Source organism: Lissotriton helveticus, chromosome 1_2, assembly GCF_964261635.1.
Source record: "Lissotriton helveticus chromosome 1_2, aLisHel1.1, whole genome shotgun sequence".
NCBI lineage: Eukaryota > Metazoa > Chordata > Amphibia > Caudata > Salamandridae > Lissotriton > Lissotriton helveticus.
In genome coordinates, this window is record NC_136058.1 from 143,611,577 (window position 1) to 143,634,167 (window position 22,591).

Sequence of the window (22,591 nt, forward strand, 5' to 3'; positions counted from 1 at the left end):
ATGAGCACAGAAGCAAATGCGTTAAAACAAAACACAGTTAAAATACACAAAAGTTGCACAATATGGATGAGCCCTAGGGGCCACCTAAACCATATACTAAAATAGTGGTATAAGAACCACTATGGGGAAAGTGAAGAGGCCTAGGGCCTGGGGAATCGCTGGAGCTGTTCGGGACTAGCAGTGAAGAAGTCGGGAAAGGCCCGCGGGACTCGGGAGCAGTGCGGAAAGTGCACGCTTTACCAATGAAATGTCAATGGTGCGTAAAAAGTACAAAGTTAGTTAGAAAGGAACCTTCCGAGTGACCTAGAAAGCTGAAACTTGAGACACAGACACTAGAGGTGTGTACCAGTGTGGGAACACCGGCGGAGCTGAGTTACCTCACCCACAGGAAGCGGGTGCATAGGGTCGAAGTAGTGTCGGGTTTCGTCACGCGGGTCGATGGTGCTTGGAGCTGAAGATGCTGCAGGCGGCTCGATGTGAAGAGTTCCGGTGGATCCAAGGGTGGATCTGAAGAGGTGAAGACCTGAAAGCAGAGGGGACAATGTTCAAAGTCACTAGCCAGTGACTACCGTGGAACCAGGGTGGAACCAGGCGATGTCGGGTGCAAACAGGCGTCGAGGTGTAGCTTCTCTCTGCAGCCACGTGGACACGAGGGGTCGAAGACGTCCAGGAGTCGGTCACGAGCTGTCCCACGCAGGCTTCTCGCTGTTGGCGGTGTCGGCGACTCGATAGAAGCAAACAGGCCTTGGCTAATGCAAGCCACGCAGGAATCGAAAAAGGCTTGTTACTCGGACCAGCAAGGTCAGAGCAGGTACTCCTTTTTACAGGAGCAAGGGCAAGTCTGGAGCAACCAGACCCGCAGTGAAAGTTGTAGGTTTCGTCGCCAAGATGGCCGCTAGCCACGTTGCAAGTGGCCGGGATGGCGCGTCGAGTGGCACGATGCAAAAGGGCCCCACGCAGATCGTGGAGATGCTGGGGGGCTGATCTTCGGTGCAAGGGCTGCTCGAGGTTAGGGCTTCTCAAACCCCAAAGCACAGCGTCGAGGGTGCCTCTGATGCTGCGCAGTCAGCGTTTCGGGGGTCTTCCAAGATGTCCGGTCCCACGTCTCTCGGTGCCTCCACGGGTCCCTTCTTTGCAGGGACTGTGGATCGGGCTGTGAGAAGTCTGGGAGTCTGGGTCTTGTCAGGCTCTGGGCTCGGGCTCCGGCGGGAGGCGGCGGCAAAGCAGACGTCGAGTTGCTGGTTGGTGCATGTGTTCACAGGGTGGTCACTCCTTGGCCACAAGGGAGATTCTCTTCCGTCTTCTGTGCAGCAGAATGTCGAAGTCCAGTCTTCTTCTGTATTTCAAGTTGATTCAGGATGATCTGAAGTCTCAGGACACAGCTCCCACTCTTATTCGAATCTGGGGGGCCGGATCACCTACTAGGTCCCTCCTCTGGGTGGAACCAGGAAGGGGGGTGGTTACACCCCCTTTCCTTTGTCCAGTTTCGCGCCAGGACTGGGGCTGGAAAGCCCCAGCACCGGTTTGAACTGGCCTATGCACAGGGACACCTTGTGTGCCCCAGGCATGTCTGTTTCTTTTCAGCCCTGTCCTACCCAATACACAAAATCCTGTCTGGGGTGGTGCTAGCACCTCCCCAGGCAGGAAACCCTTTGTCCAAGCTGCCCTCGCTGGAAGGACTCCCAGCAGCAGGAGGTCAGACTTGTGTCTGTGGTGGCAGCATCCATTTTGAGATGCTAAGGCTCTGTTTAACTTTAACCGGGGTTCAGGCTAGGTACATGTCGTGCCCCTCTAGAAGGGTGGAATGCTACCCCCGTCGCCAGAACTGGCGAGGGGGTAGTATTCCAGTTCGTATGACACCTTACTCGACATGTTTTGATAAAGCCAAACCTAAGATAGCATTTAACCGCGAGGTTCATAATGCACTTAAGAGTATATGGTATGGCAATATCATGAAACAGCTAAAGGACATGGTTCCGAAAGCTGCAGACAGGCTCAGCTCATGCCAGAGCACCATCTCACATATTTCCAAGCACTCTGCCTCCAGGATTGATGAGGCCTTCCATAGGAGTGACTTATAGGAACATATGTGTCCATTTTAGGTTAGGTATAGGCATACTACACCTAAGTAAGGGGTGGTTACACCGACTTACCCCAGCTGAGTGATCAGCCAGTTGTGTCAAATATGGAGGCCAGGCCAGGGGTGGCACAATACATGCTGCAGCCCCTGGTAGGCCTTGGAAGCACCTATGCCCTGGGTACCTGGGTACACTGTTACAGGGGCCAATAAGGTGAACCAGTTCCAATTTCGTTATGCACCTAAAGTACATGGGTTACAATTTAGAGAGAGAACAGCAGGCTGTGGGTCTGATTAGCAGGCCCACAGCCACATTAAGTCATAAACCAGTGAAGCAAAAAGCAAAAATTTGGGGTGACCATAGGATAGCAGACCCTACTCTCCTACAGTCTGTCCCTGGCGCAGTGCATCATGGGAACAGGGCAGACCAAACTACCAAGCCAATTCTTCACTGGAAAGGATACAAGCTTCCGGGGACCGGTTTCTTGCATTACAGCCGTCTTCGGCCCAGCTTGATCTGTTGACTGGGTAGGAGTGTTCTGATTAACTCAGATACTCTGTCCATCACCACCCCCTTTTTGAAATAATTTTGGCCACCATGAGTGTGGAAGGGTATGCTCAGACATGAGTCCCTTGCTCACTGCACCATCAGGATCCAAGCAAGTCGGGCCGAAGGCTGTAATGCCAGAAACCGGTCCCCGGAAGCCAGATTCTGAACTGGGATGGTGCAGTGAGCTAAAAAACGGTGATGGATCAAGCCCTGATCTGTTGACTGGGTAGGAGTGTTCTGATTAACTCAGATACTCTGTCCATCACCACCCCCTTTTTGAAATTCCTCTTTTTAGCAGCTGCACGGCAGGTCTTCTTGTTACTTGATCTTCTTTCTTGTTTCGGAATCTGGATCTGTGGAAGATGTTTCAGGGTGCCCATAAATAGTAAATTTAGGGGCGTTGCAGGTAGGGCAAAGACCAATGGGTCCCTGTCCTCGGGTGGGTACACCCCCTAGCCTGCTCCTCTCCTGTGGGAGGGGGGCAGGAGCCTAGCTGTGATTGGGCAGGGCTCCCCATCTTCAAGATGGCCGAAGCCCGGGGTCCTGCATCACCTCGCCTTTCCCACCTGAGGGGTGGAGTTGGCACAGGCTGGCACACCCCCATTTCTGACGTAGGGTTTCCCGCCAGCCTTCCCGCCAGAGTGGGGGCCAGTTGCGGAGTACAGCAAGTGGTCTGGAGAAGCTCACAAAGGCGGAATGCCTTTGATCCTTCCCCTGCCCATCCTGGGGGAGGAGGCTTGGCACCTCGTCCCAGGATGTGCATTGTTGCAGGCTCAGGAAAGCGGGAGCTCTCCACCCAGGGGAACAGCAACATGTCTGCTGTGTGGCAGTCTAGACAGCCTCTCAGACAAGACGTGGATTGTAGGTTAGGTTTCAGGGGGCATCTCGAAGATGCCCTCTGTAGTGCATTTTACATTAAATCCCACACTGGCATCAGTGTGGGTTTAATGTGCTGAGAAGTTTGATATGAAACTTGTCAGCCTTTCGTGTAGCCATTCTGGTGCTGTGGAGTTCGTAATGACATCCTCCCAGCACCATACACTCTTAATGGCATCACTGCACTTACAGTGCCCAGGAATGGCCTTGGGTACTGTAGGGGCACAGGGCTCATGCACCTGTGCCCACACCACTGGCATAGGGCACCCAGCCAGAGAGGTGGCTGATGTATGCTGGGGCAGTGGGTTTGGACGCATGGCACACAGGGATGTGTGCCATGTCGACTCTTTGTTTAGTTATGCACCAGGACACTCCGCCTGCAAATGCAGTGTGTGTGTCTCAGGGTACAGGGCCCCTAAGGGTGGCACAATAAGTGCTGCAGCCATTAGGGGTCTTCTTTGGTCACATTGCCCTGGGTACCTAGGGTACCATTTACTAGGTGCTGACATGTGGCCAGAGATGCCAATTGGGTTTAGGCTTTAGTACAGATTTTAGGGAAGGAACACAGGCCCTAGGTACCAGATTGGCAGGGACCCATGACACACCAAGGAAAAGTGCACCAGGTATCAGGCAAAAAGTGCGGTGGGGGGGGGGGGTACTGCAACAGAAACTCACTATCTCACACAAGGTGGTTCTTAGGACCCGTCCATCCTTCCTTCCTAAGGTGGTCACTGCCTTGCACATCGGGCACACAATTACTTTGCCCACTTTCTTTCCGCATCCTTCGAAGGAGGAAGAGAGACTCCACCATCTGGACCCAAAATGAGCGCTCTCTTTCTATCTTGATCGCATAAAACAGTTCTGGGTGCTTGACCAACTATTTTTTGGCTACGTGGGCACCAAGAAAGGTCGGGCTGTACACAAACGCACCATTTCTGGATGGGTCGTGTTGTGTATTGAGGCATGCTATTCTCTGGCTGAACTAGAGCCTCCTGTCAGGCTACTCGCCCATTCCACCAGGGCGACGGCAGCCACTACTGCATTTGGGTTGAGGAGTCTAAATGACATCTGTTAGGCGGCCATGTGGGCATCGCTGCACACGTTTACGAAAACTACTGCGTGGACAGCCATGTCCGGAGGGACTGCTTCTTTGGCCGTCTGTTCTCCAGGACTTTCTGGTGTGATCATGGTTTGCAGATCCACCACATCGGTTTGTAATGCTGGGGTATCTATTCTAAGGTAAGGGATCTATAATTAACGTGTTTCTTTCAGATAAACAAGTTACTTACCTTCGATAACAATATATCTGTTAGAAACATTTTTCTTTATTTAAACAACTGCCTTCTTAAATACTGAATACTATCATATGTAACTAAACCACAACCCTACTCCCTCCACTCCTACCCAAAATTGGGCTGCGGAGAGTGGGATAATGTTAGCCTTTGCATCTTTAATGAAATCTTGATTCTCATTACAGTAAGCTTGGAGAATAGCCATTTCATTACACGACCAGAGGCTACCATTATGCATGTTCAAAGCCTCTTCACACAACATTGGAAACATGCCTAATGGGTCTAAAATAATGTCTTGTAAAAGTTCCTGCATTCACCAAGTCTGCCTCTTTTAATATGTCTTCTAAGCGACAACCTGACAAATACATCTTACTTGCCATTGCACCACGCAGAGAATGAGATTTGAATCTTTTCACATCAACCCAACACTCTCATCCCATTCTTGACCCATTTAGAAATTGTAGCAGTGTCGAAAAGGTTTAACATATGAAATCAGAAGCTGATTATTTCCGTCCCTCCTATCCTCCAATACTCTGTTCTCATACTTCTGTATACAATTCACTACTCATAACTTCTTCTCCTCATTAAAGATAGGATAGAAAACAGAGGTGGACATTTTCTTTATCCTTTTATAAACCTCCAAAAATACTCCATCTGGTCCCACAATTTTGTTTCTTATTTCAACGCCTTTACATCCGATACCCTTCTACATGACACTAGACATAACAAACACGCTAATTTCTCAGATAGACTTTTTATGTCGAAGTATCTATTTGTTAGCCATTGCAAAAACGGGGATAGCATAGAATTTACATCCCTTAATACCCTAAAACAAGCTTTAGGCAGTCTCCTTATCCTATACTCTTGAGAACTCTACCCACCATTACATTCCTTCCCACAGACCTGCCATGTATATGTGAATGCCCTGCTGATAATGCAGATCTATTTCAATTGAGAGTACAATATTCCACGTCTTCATGAAATTTCTCTCTCAAAAAATTAACCACATCCACTACAGGAGCCTCCATGGTATCCAAACTTCTTGCCAAACACCAACTAGATCATGTTCTCCAAATTCCTTTGTATCTGTACCTGGTTCCAGGAGCCCTTGACTCGTCCCGTAATTCTGAAGCCCTTTCCGAAAGTCCTTTGACTCCAACAGATCTCCTGTCACTCTCTAAATAAGAAGGTTGCAAAACCCTGCATAAAACCAAAGGATGCTCTTCCTCTTCTCCATTTCTGAATAGACCCACTCTGGCATGCATCAACAATAGCTCTGCACATGCTAGCTCCATTACCAACTGACACCAAACCTGAGGCACCCAAAATGGCGTCAACAGAACTATCCAACTTCTCTCCTGCCTCAGTTTCAACAATACCATCTGAATCATTGCGAAAGGAGGAAAGACATAGCCCTGTCCACACCTTTTGGAATGCATCCACTGCTGCTGCCATGGGGTCCGCTCTCCAACTGTAGTATTCTTTCAATTGTAACGTTAGACGACTTGCAAAGAGATCCACCTGGTTAACATGGTTAAATGGTTAACTTGTAAAAACATTCTCTGTCCAACTTCCAGTCGCTGAAGTCCCTCAAATTTCTTGAATTCCAATCGCACTCCCATTCAATTCTCCTGTTAAATATTCCGCTTTCACCCCTACATTATGCTCTAGACAAATATTCCCAAAATCATTCGCTAGTTCTGCTGAATTTCGGGACTTTGGCCCCTAAATTTGTTTATATATGTCACTGCAGACAGATTGTCCATCCTCATCAAAACTGTGTGTCCTTTTATTTTCTCCTTGAAACTTGGCAAAGCATATAAACCTGCCATCAATTCCAGGCAATTATTATGAACTAACTTCTCTTTTCTTGTCCATACAGCACCTGTTTCCAAACTCCCCAAGCGTGCTCCCCAGCCAGGCAAACTTGCATCTTATTCCATCACAAAATCTGGTGCTGCACCAAATATTGCTCTGCCATTCCATTCCTCAATATTGTCTAGCAATCAAGAACGCTCCTTCCTTGCCTCTGTCTCCCAAACTACCATGTCTCCATACCATAACCCCCCTCTTAGTGCCTCTCCTTTCAATCTCTGTAATTCACAGTAATGAAGCGGTCCTAGTTGAAATGCCTGAACTGAAGATGACAACAGCCTTGATGTAACAAATTATTTTTTCAAACTCTGCTGAAATTCCCTTTTGTTCATCTTCATCTTCTTCCCTGGAAGACTTAAGTTACAATCTTTCGTATACACTTGACAACCCAAGAACTCCAATCTTGTGATGTCTGGCTACATGTGCGCCATGTAAATGTTGAACAGCATCGAGCTGAGGGAGGATCCCTGGGGTACGCCGCAGATTATCTCAGAGGCTTTGGAACGGATTGGGGGGAGTTGGATGCTCTGGGTTCTGCCGGAGAGGAAGGAGGTGGTCCAATCCAGAGCCTTGTCTCGGATCCCTGAGGCGTGCGCGTAGTGTGCGGTGGCAGACTGTGTTGAAAGCGGCAGAGAGGTCTAGGAGGATGAGTGTTGCAGTTTTGCCATTGTCCAGCAGGGTCCTGATGTCGATGGCGGCGATGAGGGCAGTCTCGGTGCTGTGGTTGCTGCGGAACCCTGACTGGGAAGGATCCAGGATTCGGTTTTCTTCGCGGTATCGGGTTCGCTGTCTGTTGACGGTTTTCTTGATGACCTTGGCCGGGAAGGGGAGCAGAGAGATGAGCCGGAAGATCTTGAGGTCTCTTGGGTCTGCCTTAGGTTTTTTGATTAGGGTGTTGATCTTGGCGTGTTTCCAGATCTCTGGGAAGGCCGCAGTCTCGAGGGAGAGATTGATGACGTTGTGCTGGTGGGGTGCGATGGAGCCGCTTGCTCTGTTGAAGACGTGGTGCAGGAATGGGTCTGACGGAGAGCCGGAGTGGATTGTGCCCATGGTCTTGGTGTCATCGATGCTCACGCTGGTCCAGGCTAGCAAGGGGATGTGGTCGATGGTGTGCGGAGGGTCTGTTGTGTTGCTGTCTGTTGGGGCTGTCTGGGTGTTGAAGCTGTCTTGGATGTCTGCTATCTTGCAGTGCAACAAGGTGGCGAGGGAGTCGCACAGGGCTTGCACCGGCGGGATGTCGTTGGTGTTGGAGAGTTCCTTCACGATGCTGAAGTGCTCCTTGCTATTGTGTGCGTTGTTGTCGAGGCGGTCTTTGAAGGAGGTCCTCTTGGCCGCCCTGATGAGGTGGTGGTGGTTGCGGATGGCGTCCTTGTGTGCTGCGTGGCTGTCCGGAGTTTGTTCACTGTGCCATTTCTTCTCTAGTTTCCGGCAGGCTTGCTTGGAGGCTAGGAGTTCTGGGGTGAACCAGCTGGCCCTCTTGCTGGTGTCTCAGTGGGGGGGTTTCTTCAGTGGGGCTAGGGTGTTGGCACAGTCCTCGATCCAGCGTCTGAGGCTGTGGGCAGCGTCGTCGGTGTTGGAGGGTTCGGTGGGTGGGCTGAGAGCGAGGTTTGCGGGTAGTTGGTCTTAGGTGATTTTGCTCCAGCAGCGGTGGAGGATCTGTTGGGTGCGGTGGTGTGTGGTGTGTTTCTGGAAGGCAGAGTGGATTCAGCGGTGGTCGGTCCAGAGGAGTTCGGTGGTGTGGCTGACGGAGACGTGCAAGCTTGAGGAGAAGACTGGGTCAAGTGTGTGGCCGGTGGAGTGGGTGGGCGTTGTGACGAGTTGCTTCAGTCCGAGGTTGGCGAGGTTATTGTTCAGGGTTGTGGAGTTGTTGTTGTTCTCAAGGTGAAAGTTCAGGTCTCCGAGGAGGATGTAGTCGGTGGAGGTCAGGGCGTGCATGCTGATCAAGTCGGTGATGGAGTCGCTGAACTGGGGGTGGGGTCCGGGGGTTCTGTAGATGAGGGTGACTCTGATGGTGGAGTTAGTCTGTGTGGATCTGGAAATGCATGTGTTCGGTGGTGCTGAGCGTGTGTCTGTGCTAGTCAAAACCCTGATGCTTTTCTTGTGGACGATGGCGATTCCTCCTCCGAAGGTGCGGTCTCTACTGGTGATCTTGTAGCCGTCTGGGATGGCTATGGCGATGTCTGGTGCGGAAGAGTCGTTAAACCAGGTCTCTGTCAGGAAGGCGACGTCCGGGGATGTTGTGTCGAGCAGGTCTCAGAGCTCGACGGCATGCTTGCGTGAGGACCGGTTGTTCAGTAGTATGCATCGGAGGTGGTTGGGGTCTTTCTTGGCGGGTGGTTCATCAGCTCTGAGGCTGGTGTAGCTGCAGTTCCGGCAGGTGAAGGGGCCGTGTGTGCATTTCGGAGCGGCCTTGAAGCAGGTGTGGCTCCGTCTGGAGTTGAGAGCGTGCAGAGTGCTGGCGTCGTAGTGGCGGCGGTTGTCGTGGCGAGAGGGGGCCAGGGGTTCTGGCACTGGGCGCGGACAGGCGCAGACGGGCTTGCCTTAGGCGTGCCAGCGGCGTGCAGGCGGCGCGGCCGGCATATATTGGGAGGTGGGAGGGAGAAGCAGCTCGGAGGCGCGGGCAATGAATGGGCAGTGGCAGTCAGGAGGGCGGGGCCGCAGGGACACGGCGGTGAGGGACAACGAAGGTAACTGAAGGAAAAAGGGGCACAGAAACAAGGGAAAAACGAGTGGCACAGGACAGAAGGGCACAAAAACGAGTGGAACAAAGGGCAGAAGGGCACAAAAAACGAAGGAAAAACGAGTGGCACAGAGGGCAGAAGGGCACAGAAAAACGAGTGGAACAGAGGGCAGAAGGGCACAGAAAAAAGATGGAACAGAGGGCAGAAGGGCACAGAAAAACGAGTGGAACAGAGGGCAGAAGGGCACAAAAAACGAGTGGAACAGAAGGCAAAAGAGGCACAAAAACGAGGGAAAAACTAGTGGCACAGAAGGCAGACGGGCGCAAAAAACGAGTGGAACAGAAGGCAGAAGGGCGCAAAAAACGAATGGAACAGAAGGCAAAAGGGGCACAAAAACGAGGAAAAAACGAGTGGCACAGAGGCAAAAAGGGCACAGAAATACCAGAAAAACGAGTGGCACAGAGGCAGAATACAGAAATACAGGGGCAGCTGAGAACACAAGGCAGAACGGGCAGAGAGGAACGGGGCAGCGAGGGGAACAGAAGGGAAAACCGGGCAGGGGCATCGAGGGGTACGACATTGATCTAGCTCACTAATTGGAGTCTAAGGTCAAAATGTATTTTGATAGACATTCAGACTAAATTGTACTGCAATATCTATAAGGTGTTTGCATATTATTAGCTGCAACTTGGCATTGAAATTTAACGATGGGGCCATTGGACAGGGAGAGGGCACCAGTTTTTTATGATGAATGCTTCTGCACATACCTTCTACATGGGATTAAAAACAATTTTGTAAATACAATATCCTGTTTCTATTGGAAAACACCCACAGCATCATTTAAAAATTTCCAAATGGCCCTAATCTGTTCATAATAACTTAGTTGTTGCTTTATACTAAGCTTATGAATTTGGGGTGGAAGGTAATCTGTAACAACAGTGAAGAGGGTTGCTTCTCCAAATTCGTAAATAACCATAGTTAATTACCTATTATTCAGACATTTTGGCTGCACGTGAAGCCTACAAAATGCACAAGAACGGCTTCCTTTGAATCAATCATTCTTTCAGTTATGTTTTTCAAGTGTGCTCCAAATTGTAAATCATAAACTTGTTTTGTAGTCTGAGGATTCAGAAAAGAAAAAAAATGACTTTTTGAGTTGTGCCATGAATTTTGAATGTTGGAACTATTATTGCTGATTGGCATGTTTTTATTTAGCTCCCTAGTTAAGAGTTCCACAGACTTTGTTTTGTTATTATTTGCAGGTTCTTAGTTCTAAACTGATGCCGACTGCTGATGATGAAATGGCAAGAAACTGTGCCAAATCTTTCTGTGAAAACTTTTTGAAAGCTGGAGGCTTGAGGTTTGAATCTTTTCTGTGGTTGTGTGTTATTAAAAGTTGTTGACTGGTGGTATTTTCATCAACTTGTTTTAAGTTATTATGTCATGATCGCACATCCTTATCAGCTGTATTATATTTTGACCAATCATGCCTCTTTTTCTGTTTCCTTGACTGATGTTTGGGAAAGAGTCCTAGATAACTTTGCTCTTGAAGATTTTTTGGACATTTATTTGGGGTTTTTCTATTATGCCTAACATGTCATCTTGATTGTTTCTTCAGAGCCCTCAAAGGATTTCTCTCTCCCAACATGTCATCTTGATTGTTTCTTCAGAGCCCTCAAAGGATTTCTCTCTCCCAAACATTTGCACATACGTAATGTCACGTGTCCCTCTCACACACAAACAGACATACACATTAAATAGGCTAGAGGTTTCAGGTGGACAGTGTCTGGGCAAGGCAGGACTAGCCAGACTGTGTCAGGATTCCAATAGATGAGAAAGCAAAGAGAAGAACTCTATTCATAGCATGAGTTGGCTGCAGATAAACATGCTATGCATACTCCTGCCTTCTAGTCTTGGGCCCGGACTCTGCAAGTTGCTTTTCCTTGAGGAAGTTTTATGATCGGTGTTTTCTCCTCCCCCTCGAGGTATCGCGCATGTAAAACGGCTCCTTTGTTAGAACGTTTCTGTCCGCCATTGGTCTTGGGTGGACTGCACCGGAGCGCTTCAGCACTCGATGCCCATGCGTCCTACAGTCAACAAAGCGCGCGACCGGAGATCCAGTAGACACTCACGGATTCTAGGAGCCAGTGACGCACATTACCCGCTACCCAATACACAAGCACCCTTGTCAAGAATGACAGTCTCCAAGTGACTGTGCCCTCGGTGCGGGGCCAAGTACTCACACTTCAATACATTCCAGGTGTGTAATTTATGCTTCTCTCAGGAGCATAAAGTGGACAAGTGCGCGGCATGCGCATTATTAAAAACCTAGAAGACTCTTCGGACCCGTAGGGATCGATGCCTGGCACACAAGATGGATCTGGCGCGAGGTGAATTCTTGCAAGACAGCAATGTGGAAAGTGAAGCAGGTGCTCCAGTAGGAGGTGGCGTGGGTCATCGCCAGCCCTCACTATGTCGCTTCCGATTTATCTTCTGGGGAAGATAACTCTCTGGTGCACAAAGAGGGAACCACATTACCAAGGTTCATCTCGGATTCTGTGCCGGGGACCAAGACAATGCCACATACCGCAAATGCAGTCGACCCCCATGTAAAGAAAATCTTACACTCACCTCCACCACCCCTGCCATGCCATGGTGTGCCACACCCCTAACCCCTAAGTCTGACACCATGAGCCCGCCTCGGAGCCGAGAAGGGACAAGAATTTTCTCGATCCCAATCAAACTAATAGGCCACGGGACGGTTCCAGCTCTTCACTGTTACCGAATCATAAGTCAATGTCATGGTTTTCAAGCTACACAAAGTTTCTGAGGACGCACCACTTGCTCCAAAGAAACAAAAGACTCATACCCAGAGTGTAATTGACGAGGCATTGGCTTTGAGGGGCTGCAACAATTTATGCAGTAAAACCTTATAGAAAATGCCATGAGGTATGTTCAGGATCAACCCTTGCCAAAGCCTCCACCAAAAAAAGTGTCACAGTAACACAGGGCCCCAAGTCCAATGTCTTTCAGCCCTCCAGAGACACCACAAGCACCAAGTACCCTCTGCTCAAGAGGAGGAAGATGGGGAGATGCAGGACACAGACTCTCAATGACCACAGGATACCCAACATACCCCTGACCTATGATGTGGTCCTGCCTGACCCAGATATGGAGCTGCCAATATCTACGAAAGCTTCCCTTCCAGGTGACACCTTCTCATACCACAATTTCATTCAAGGAACGGTAGAGTACGACAAGCTTCCTATGCACCCTACAGAGGAGCTAACTGACTTCCTAGTGGAAAGACTTTAGCGCACAGATCACAAAATTCAATACCACCCAATGATTGGCTCCATTCTTAACATATCCAAAGACATCTTCAAGGACCCAGCCAAATCCAGGGTCCGAACTCATTGCATAGAAAAGAAATTCAGGCCATCTCCAACTGACTCTATTAACATACGAGGATACCCCACAGATTCCTTAGTTGTCACAACAGCCAGGAAAAGAGGTGCTGGAGAGGTGCCTCCTTCAGACCAACAAGGCAAAAGAATTGATGCAGCAGGTAAAAGAGTAGCAGCAGGTCACGCAAACCACTGGAAGATCCCTAATTCAGTTGGCCTATTCTCCAAATACAGAAGGGCAATTTGGGATGAGATGCTAGATCTAATACAACATCTCCTGAAAGAATACCAAAAACGAGGAGAAGAACTGGTTAAATGAGATGAGACCGTTATCAAATGCAACAATCAAATGTGCATTATATGAAGCTTGCACTGCTGCAAGGGGCTTCAATACATCAATCCTACTCCCTAGACATGCGTGACTACGCATATCTGGGTTCAAACCGGAGGTACAGCAGCATATTCTCAGTGTCTCAATCGATGGGGAAAACCTCTTTAGGCCAGCTGTAGACACAATTGGAGGAGAGAAAAAAAGACACTGATACAGCCAAACCCATGGGTGCTTAACAAACAGCACCTCAAAAGCAACCGTCCCTTCAGGATTACCAGGGGCAGCAAAAGCCTCTACCCCAATAAACACCACCTATCAGCGCCAGCAACACCAATACCACCAGCAAGGAAGCGGATACTATTGTGGAGAATAGAAAATAAAGGGTCGAGGTAGAGGTACACCTAGCATGGGCACCTCTACACCACCAGCTAAATGACTTGCCCCCCTCCCACCCCGGACCACAAAATTTGTTGAGGTTAAAGCTACAACAATTCCATCAGTTGTAGCCAAACATCACATCACATCAGATCAACGAGCACTACAAATATTGCCTAGAATTACTCAACAACCACCAAATAACCCGCTAAAACGTCAGACATTAAATCCACAACATATACATCTGCTAAGAGAAGTAAAGGCGTTACTACAAAAAGGGGCACTAGAATCAGCCCCACTCAAATATTGAAAGAAAGGAGTCTACTCTCTTTATTTCCTCCTACCAAAAAAAGATGGATCACTATGGCCCATTTTGGACCTGCAACCTTTTAACCGCTACATACTATCCAAACACTTCCATATGGTCACATTGCAAAATGTAATACCACTACTAAAGAAAGGCGACTTCATGACTGCATTAGAACTGAAGAATGCTTACTTACACATTCCAATCCACCCAGCACACCGAAAATACCTAAGGGTTGTGGTAAGTTGACGTCATTATCAATTCAAAGTGCTACCTTTCGGGGTGATGACAGCCCAAGGGTGTTCACAAAATGCTTTGCCGTAGTAGCAACAAACATACATGTCTTCCCATATCTCGACGATTGACTGATCAAGAGTCCCACCAAAAACAAATGCTTAAAGGACATTCAAAAAACAGAAGACCTACTTCACCAATTGCCACAAAATTACACCTCCAACCACTCCAGGTACAAACATACCTAGGAGCAATTCTTAGTATCAGGAAAAGCTTACCCCAATCCACAAAGCGTTCTCAATCTCCAGAACCAATCTGGTCTTTTTCAGCCACATCCTCACCTACCAGTCAAAACAGTGATGCTCCAATTGGGAATGATGGCATCATGCATAGCAATAGTGCCACATGCAAAACTACACAAGAGACCTCCCCAACAGTGTTTAGCATTGCAATGGTCAGAAGTGGTGAGAACACAGAAGATCTATTGTTGGTTTCACCCAAGCTCCATCAGACACTACAATGGTAGAACATCTCAACAGAGCCTTCAAGAACCCAAACCCCCAGATAACAATCACAGTTTATGCATCACTCATGGGGTTGGGTGCTCATATGAAGGACAATGTGGTTCAGGGACACTTGAACTCACAACAGCCAATACACATCAATATGCTGGCGCTTCTAGCCATCTACATGGCTCTCAAAGCCTTCCTAACAAATATATCTAAAACCGACGTTATAGATTCCTTACCTTAGAATTACCCCGAGGCATCAGACTGGATTCAGAGATTTTTTTTTTGTAGCAGGACTCCTGTGCGTTGGTAGGTGGCGTCGGTCAACTCCGCGTCTGACTGCATTGTGGTCGCCGGGATGACGTCGTGGTGTCTTAGACGCTGCCCTTGTCCCTGCCCTGATGTCCGTTTTTTCATTTTCCGCGCCAGCCAGCGGAGATCCGGAGAGAGCTTGCCCTTAGTAATTTTTTGACTAAACTTTTTTCGGCTTTTGTCGACATCTTTAAGTCTTCGACTCCTGGTGCACGAGGGATGTCCAACCGTCAGCCCGGTTTCAAGCCCTGTGACTCCTGTCGCAAGCTGATGTCGGTCACCAATCCGCCCCTCGTGTGCCTCTGGTGCTTGGAGCACGACCACAACGCAAAGTCGTGCTCTGACTGCTGTGCCCTGTACCCGAAGTTGTGACGGGAGTGGTCCCGAAAGCTTTTGGAGCCCCGACAGGCTGCTCTGCACCGTTAAAGGATTCAGTCGAGACGAAGGTCGTGGGACCGGTCGCGAAGTCAACACCATTCGTCCTCGAAGTCTTTTACACTTCTCGGGTAAGTCGAAGCACAAGAAGTTGGTGAAGAAGCATTGTCGATCATCGCCTTCTCCCTGTCCGTCGCATCGACCTTCCTACGGTGAAAGTCAGGACCAACATCCTGATGGAGGTGCTTCAGCCAGAAGCAGCCTCTTCGAAGCCCCGGCTGCCTTTTAATGAGGCCCTCACTGACATCCTTTTGGGCACTTGGTCCAATCCCAGCACAGGGGCTCCTGTCGACAGGATGATTGCCTGACTGCACCGCCCATTCAACCCACTGTCCGTCTCCCAACACCCCACCCCATAGAGGTTGGTGAGTGAAGCCTCATCCTCAAGAGGCGCATTCACTACTGCTCCCCCATGTAGACAATCCAAGAAGCTGTACCATCTTGGGAAGATGATGTTTTCTGCCTCCAGCTTAGGGCTGCTGTCAGTGAACACCACATGTCTCTTGGGCCGTTATACAGATGCAGTGTGGGATATGGTCGCACAAGTGCGGCCACAGTGCCCGGATGAACCCCGGGCTGTGCTCACCCACGCTGTTGCTGAGGGTTGAGATGCAGCTAAGTTTACTATCCGGTGTCGGCTGGATACCGCCGACTTGCTAGGTAGAATGGTTTCCCTGTCGGTAGCCCTTCGGCGCTATGCCTGACTGAGGACATCTGGCTTCTCTGAGAATGTCCAATCCACTATGCCTTGCTGAGGACGTCTGGCTTCTCTGGGGATGTCCAATCCACACTTTTAGAAGTGCCTTCTGATGGCCGTCGCCTATTTAGTGACAAGGCGGACAACGCGCACGAGTGCTTAAAGGACTCTCGGGCTACAGCCAGGTCCTTGGGGCTCGCAGCAACTTTTCGCCCCATGCAGTCTGCCTTTCGCGGCTACGGAAGGGATGCCCACCAAGTTCCACCCAAAGCCACAGGACCACACAAGCTACCCAGCCGATGCATGGCCGGGGACGTAGGACGTAGCGAGCAGGCCAGTCCACCCATACCCTCCTGCAGCAGATGCCAAACCTTCCTAGTCTGACCTTTCAGTCCCACTAGTTAGCAGTGGGCGGCAGTTTCCGCCATCACCTCCCCCACTGGCACATCACGTCGGACAAGTGGGTATTGCAGATAGTCCAAAGGGGCTACACCCTCCCCTTCGATACTACCTCTCCCTCCATTCCACCAGCACCCCATCGCATGCCAAAGGATCACTTGGCGCTTCTCCGCCAGGAAGTTGCGGCTCTCTTGACCAAGGGAGCTAACAAACGAGTCCCTGTGCCAGTTGCAGGTCGTGGTTGTTACTCCCACTACTTCCTGGTACCCAAGAAGGACAAGTGCCTGCATCCTATTTTAGACTTCAGAGACGTCAACTGCTTCCTCCAGAAGGAGAAGTTCTAAATATTAACTTTGGCTCAGGTCTGGTCCGCCCTTGCCCCTGGAGACTGGATGGTAGCATTGGACTTGCAGGGCGCTTATTTTCACATCCCCGTCTTGTCAGCCCACTGGCGTTACCTACAGTTCACGGTAGGCCACGAGCATTTTCAGTTTACTGTGCTCCTCTTTGGCCTCGCCGCCCCCCGGGGGTTCAGGAATGTTGGACTTGGGCCTTTTTGGCAGGTTCACCCCTAAACTTTTTGCCTGTAGCCTGTGACATGGTGGTAGTGATTTTAGGCATCTGCGCACTTTAGCACTGTGGCCCAGTGTAAAGTGTGTGCGCACTCTGTGTGCGTGTGGTGAGAGTGGCCTGCCTTCCCATGTATGGGATATATGTGTGCCCATGGTAATTCCTGATATGAGGGGAGTGCAGGGTCAAGTTTAGTATGTGCGAACTCGTGTGAATAAATGCTGCGCAATAGTGTGCATAGATTTATTGTGGTTATTTCAGAAATGCCACTTTAACAAGTTGGCATTTCTGTGTGCTGTGAGATGTGAATTGCCTGTCTGGCTTGTGAGTGACAGGTGCTGGATGGTGTGTCTGGCTCCAGGAGCTAGGATGAGTCTGCCCAGTGGTGAATAGGGAGATGTGCATGTAGATGGGAGGGAGTAGTTGCACCTGGGACTTGAATAGGGCTGTGCCCTCCCTCCACAATGCTGGCTCCACCTCCTGTGGTGCGTCTGATGTCTCTGGCCTGTCTTGTGAAAGAGAGAGAGGAGCTGAGCAAAACAAAGTGCTCAACAGCTCCCCTGAATGAGTTGTATCTGGTTCTCCCATTGCCTGCACTTTTGAGACAAAGGAAAATGGTGTTTAAAAGAAGGGGCTGTGACCCCATGAAAAATGTTCTGCTTTGGATCCTGATTGCTGCGGGACGTGCTGCTGCTGGGGCCCACGAGGACCTACCAGGAGGGCTGCCTCCCTGGGCCCAGCTATGCCCTGGAACCTTTGCCTCTATTTTCTTGTTTCAGGACTTTACAGAGACCTTCAGCCTTGCTACACCCTGGGAGTGCTTTGCTGAGATTCCCCTGCAGAGCGTTTTTCCTGTTTTGTACAGAGGCGCCTTGGTTTGTTCTGGGGAAAAAAGCTTATGTTCTCACCTTGCAGCGCTGAGCTGCGATCATTTGCGAGGGGATCCCGACATAGGGATTCTCCTGCTGTGGCTGACTTCCTTGCGGGTGCCCACCCCGTGTATTTTTTATATATTTTACTAGTGGGTGCCCACCCCGCGTTACTCTTTGATTACGGGTGCCCACCCCACTTATGGCCGCTTTTTTACTTTATCTTTAAAGCGGGTGTCCACCCCGTGTTTCACCGCCGCGGCCCGAGACACCTTCTCGACTTCTGCCAAGCCACCGGTGTTACACTAGCCGACCCGGAAGCCAGGCGGCCTTGCCTGACTGGGGGCGGGCCTAGTGTGAATCACTTCCCCTTTCCCCCGGCCGTGGAGAAGACGCGCAGAGCCTCGCTGGCTCTATTTCCAAGTCCCGGTCCCGAGAAGGGGGACCGGGTGAAGATGCAACTCATCCTGGAGCGAGGCGTTGTGTGGCGGGGCTCCCATGAATATGGGGAGCCCCCATGAATGAGGGGAGCCCCGGAGGTCGAGTCCCGCCCACAGTCCCCAGAGAGGAGATTGCGCCTGCAGAGAGAGCAGCCCGGTGAGTAGGGGTTTCGCCAGTGTTGTCAGTGCTGTCGAGGCACATTGCCGGTGCATGGGGCATCCTGAGCAGACCCGTCCTTATGGGCCGCTCCCACGCGATTGCCATAGTGTTGTTTAAAGTACCAGAGGGGCCCATGATTTTCCCCCGCATTTGCTCCAACTCTCGTGGGCATAGTTATTTAAAGCGTCAGCGCGCTCCTCGTTTTGGGGGCAAGTTATTCTTTGTTATTTGGCGCATAATTATTTCAGGAGCCAGTGTACTCCATGGGACATGACCATTTCAGAGCCTTGGTTGCTCCAACGGTTGGCTATTTATTTTAAGAGCCCAGTGGCTCCAATAAGGGGGGGCACATTTGCTTAGAGGGCCAGTGAGGGACCATGCTTCCTTTTTCTATTTTCCAGCAGCCCAGCAAGTAGTAGGCAGCTGCACCGTTTAGGTCTTTCTTTATTTTAGGGGACATGCTCAATTCAGGAGCGAGACGCACTCCTTCGCCCCCATCTTTTTCTACACAGCTGCGCAGCACTCCAGTGCCAGCTGCTACGTTAAGGCCTGCAAAAAGTGCGCACCCTTGACTGTTGCTATATTGGCAGCGCTCCCTGACTTTGGACCTAGGGCATTTGAGCCCCTTAAAGATGGCCAGTTGGCCTAGGGGACTGTTAGATTTATAGGGCGCTAGGAAATGTAATTTATAAAGTATGTTTTATGCACCTTGATTTATGCTCATAGATGTGAATTTATGATTAGGAAATTTCACCTACTGTCTTTTATTTTGATTCTCTACCGTGGTCTAGGTTTGATTTATTCCCTACTGCAGTTTGTTAGGAAGTTTATTTCCTAATACGAGTTATGTTTAGGAGAATATGGTCTACTATGTTTAGGCTTATGGGGTTGGCGCAGAATAGATTTCTCGCCTTATGTGATACTGTGCATGATATGATTTATGTTACAGGTTGACACTGAGTATAGTGTCTGCCAGTGATTACTGGCTGTCTTCTAAGTTCATGATATATTGTTACTTTTACTATTTCTACCAAGTGATGATTCTGACAGTGGCCCACGTGGCCCTGTCATGTGTAAATACTCCCCTGTAAATATTGCCCCGTGCCAGTTGGCACAGTGTATATTGTGTGATTACCATCTAATGCGTTTTATAATAATACAAAGGCTATTTTTATATATAACCTTGTGTGGAGTTCCTTTTGTGGTGTGTCTAGTATGTTACTGTGTGTGATGTGCAAATGCTTTACACATCGCCACCTGGATAAGCCTGATTGCTCGTTCCCAAGCTACCAAGGGGGTGAGCAGGGGTTATTTGTGGCATGCAATTCCCTTTCCCTGACTAGAGTGGTGGTCTCTCCCTGGCTTTGGTGCAAGACTTAGCCAACCAGAGATCCTCATTTCTACCACCAAAGGTGATGGCGGTGGTGGCAGCTCATCTGCGCAGATCAGGATTTCCAGTCGCCCCCTCCCTTATGTCGACAACTGGCTGTTGAAGGCAGGCTCGCCCCAGGCTGTCATACCTCCAGACTATGGCGGACCTCCTGCATTCGCTGGGGTTCTCTATCAACGTACCAAAGTCTCACCTGATTCCCTCTCAGAAGCTCCTTTTCATCAGAGAAGTACTGGATACAGCGCAGTTTCGGGCCTATCCTCCCGAGCAGCGAGTCCGGGATATTCGGGCTATGATATTGATGTTTCAGCCTCTATCCCAGATTTCGGTAAGAATGACCCTGAGGCTGCTGGGCCTCATGGCCTCCTGCATCCTGCTGATGAATCATGCCAGATGGCATATGCAGGCTCTGTAGTGGCCCCTAAAGTTCCAGTGGGTGCAGCATCAGGCAAATCCCTCTGATGTCGTCCAGATCTCGGAGGGGACTGCAAGTCAGTTGCAATGGTGGTGCACAAACCAGGATTGGGTCCGCAGCAGATTCCTCTCCCTTTCCCCAACCAGAGTTCACAGCGGTGACGGATGCGTCACTCCAGGGATGGGGCGGCTACATGGGAGTAGTGGAGATCAGAGGCCTCTGGTCTCCGGCGGAGTCCGGGTTCCATAGTAACCTGGAGCTTCGGACGATTCGTCTTGCACTGAAGGCATTCGTTCCTTCTGTCAAAGGAAGAGTAGTGCAGGTTTTCACGGACAACCCCACCGCCATGTGGTACTGCAACAAACTTGGTGAGGTGGGGTCGTGGCTCCTATGTCTAGAGGCTCTTCGCCTATGGCCAAGCCTAGAACATCAGAGCATTTCTCTGGGGGTTCAACACCTGCCAGGTTCCCTGAATGCCAGGGTGTACAAACTCAGCCGCCGGTGCAGGATGGATCACGAATGGCGTCTTCACTGGGCGGTGGTGCAAGGTCTCTTTAAACAGAAGGGAGAGCCTTGGTTAGATCTATTTGCCACCGTAGAGAACGTACAATGTCAGCAGTTCTGTGCGTTGGAGTTTCTGAAGAAGATCAAGCGCGGCCGGGCTCAAGTCATTCTTTTGGCTCCGGACTGGGCACAAAGAGTCTGGTACCCCGAGCTCCTGAGCATGGCAATCGATCTTCTGATCAGACCGCCTCTTCGGAAGGATCTTCTGTCGCAGCAGCAGGGGACGGAGGGTCCTCCACCGAACCTGTCCAGCCTCCACCTCCTTGGGTGGAGATTGTGTGGCGACAGTTTACAGCTTTCGGCCTTCCTCCCGAAGTCTGTAATGTCATCTTGGCAGCCAGGCATCCCTCCACTAAAACGGTATACACCTGTAGATTGAACAAATTTGTGGCATGGTGCACAGCAAAGGCTGTGGGTCCCTTTACTGCCCCTCTTCGTACTCTAAATCCTGCTTTCCTGCTTGCCATCACCTCTGCTTGCAGGGCGAGTGAGCTTCAGGCTCTATCTTAAAACCCTCCCTCTTCTTGCGGTCCATCCGACAAAGTGGTACGTCGTTCTAGACCCTCTTTTCTGTCCAAAGTGGTTACATCTTTCCATAAAGGTGAGCCCATCACATTGCCCACCTTCTTCACGCTCCCATCCCTCCAAGGAGGAGGAGAGACTCCACCATCTGGACCCAAAACGTGTGCTGTCCTTCTACCTTGACCACACTAAAGACTTCCGGGTGGATTATCTACTCTTCGTGGGTTATGAGGGCGTCAAGAATGGTCGGGCAGTGCACAAACGTACTATCTCTCAATGGGTTGTCCAAGGCATTAAGATCTGCTATTCTTTGGCTGAAAAGGAATAGTAGGACTGTGATCCCAGGGGGACGGCAGCTGCTACTGCTTTGGGACGTGGAGTTCCACTGGTTGACAGGCAGCCAGGTGGGCATCCCTGCACATGTTTACAAAAGCATTACTGCCTGGACAGCCAAGTCTGGAGAGATGGCTTTCTTCTGCCGTTCTGTTCTCCAGGACTTCCTGGTGTGAACTTAGTTTGCAGACCCTCCACCGGGGTGGCATTGCTGGGGTATTTATTCTAAGGTAAGGAATCTATAACTACAGTCTTTCAGAGAAAATGGGTTACTTACCTTCGGTAAATATATATCTGTAAGAGACATGTATAGTCATATATTCCTTACCGCCCCACGCATCCTCCACATTCTGCAAACTGACTTTTAGGGATAGGGACTCCCTTACACGGCCGTAGTTATGTGTACCAGTGTCTTTCATGGCTCTGAGCTTCTGGAATCGAAAGTCGTGTCAGAACTGATGTCATTGTGCAGGGGCGGCGTCTAAGTAGACACCGCAATGTCTTACCAGCGACCACAACGCTGACGACGGACAAGGAATTGACAGACGCCACTGATCGACTCGCAAGGGTACTGCTACAAAACACTTATGCGGATGCAGTCCGACTCCTGGGGGTAAATCTAAGGTATGGAATCCATAAGTACATATGTCTCTTACAGATACATCGTTACCAAAGGTAAGTAACTTGTTCTACAGGTAAAACTGTCCTTCTCCGAACAGACAAAATAACTGCAATGTATTACATCCATAAATGGGGGAGGAGGAGGAAATGCCATTCCATGCAACTGTCACAACTAGTACCTGCGTGGACCCAAACATTGTCCTAACACGCTTTATGAGGCCACCAATTTAACTACTTCATAATTATAAAATACAGTTTTTAACATGGAAGGTGGTTTTTCTTAACATCTCTATGAAGAGTTAGTGGAGTTAGTGAAATACATGTGCTCACTGTGGAAGAGCCATACTTTC

At 49.8% G+C, this 22,591-nt stretch overlaps 1 protein-coding gene across 4 annotated transcripts in view; it reads left to right on the forward strand.

Moving 5' to 3' along the window:
- The window catches only part of USP24 (ubiquitin specific peptidase 24), a 2,099,319-nt gene that overhangs the window by 657,298 nt on the left and 1,419,430 nt on the right, over nucleotides 1–22,591 (forward strand). For all 4 annotated transcript variants that reach the window (XM_078670143.1, XM_078670156.1, XM_078670149.1 and 1 more), the window contains exon 31: nucleotides 10,614–10,711. In XM_078670143.1, coding sequence (XP_078526269.1) covers nucleotides 10,614–10,711 — 98 coding nt within the window. The remainder of the gene's footprint in view (nucleotides 1–10,613; nucleotides 10,712–22,591) is intronic.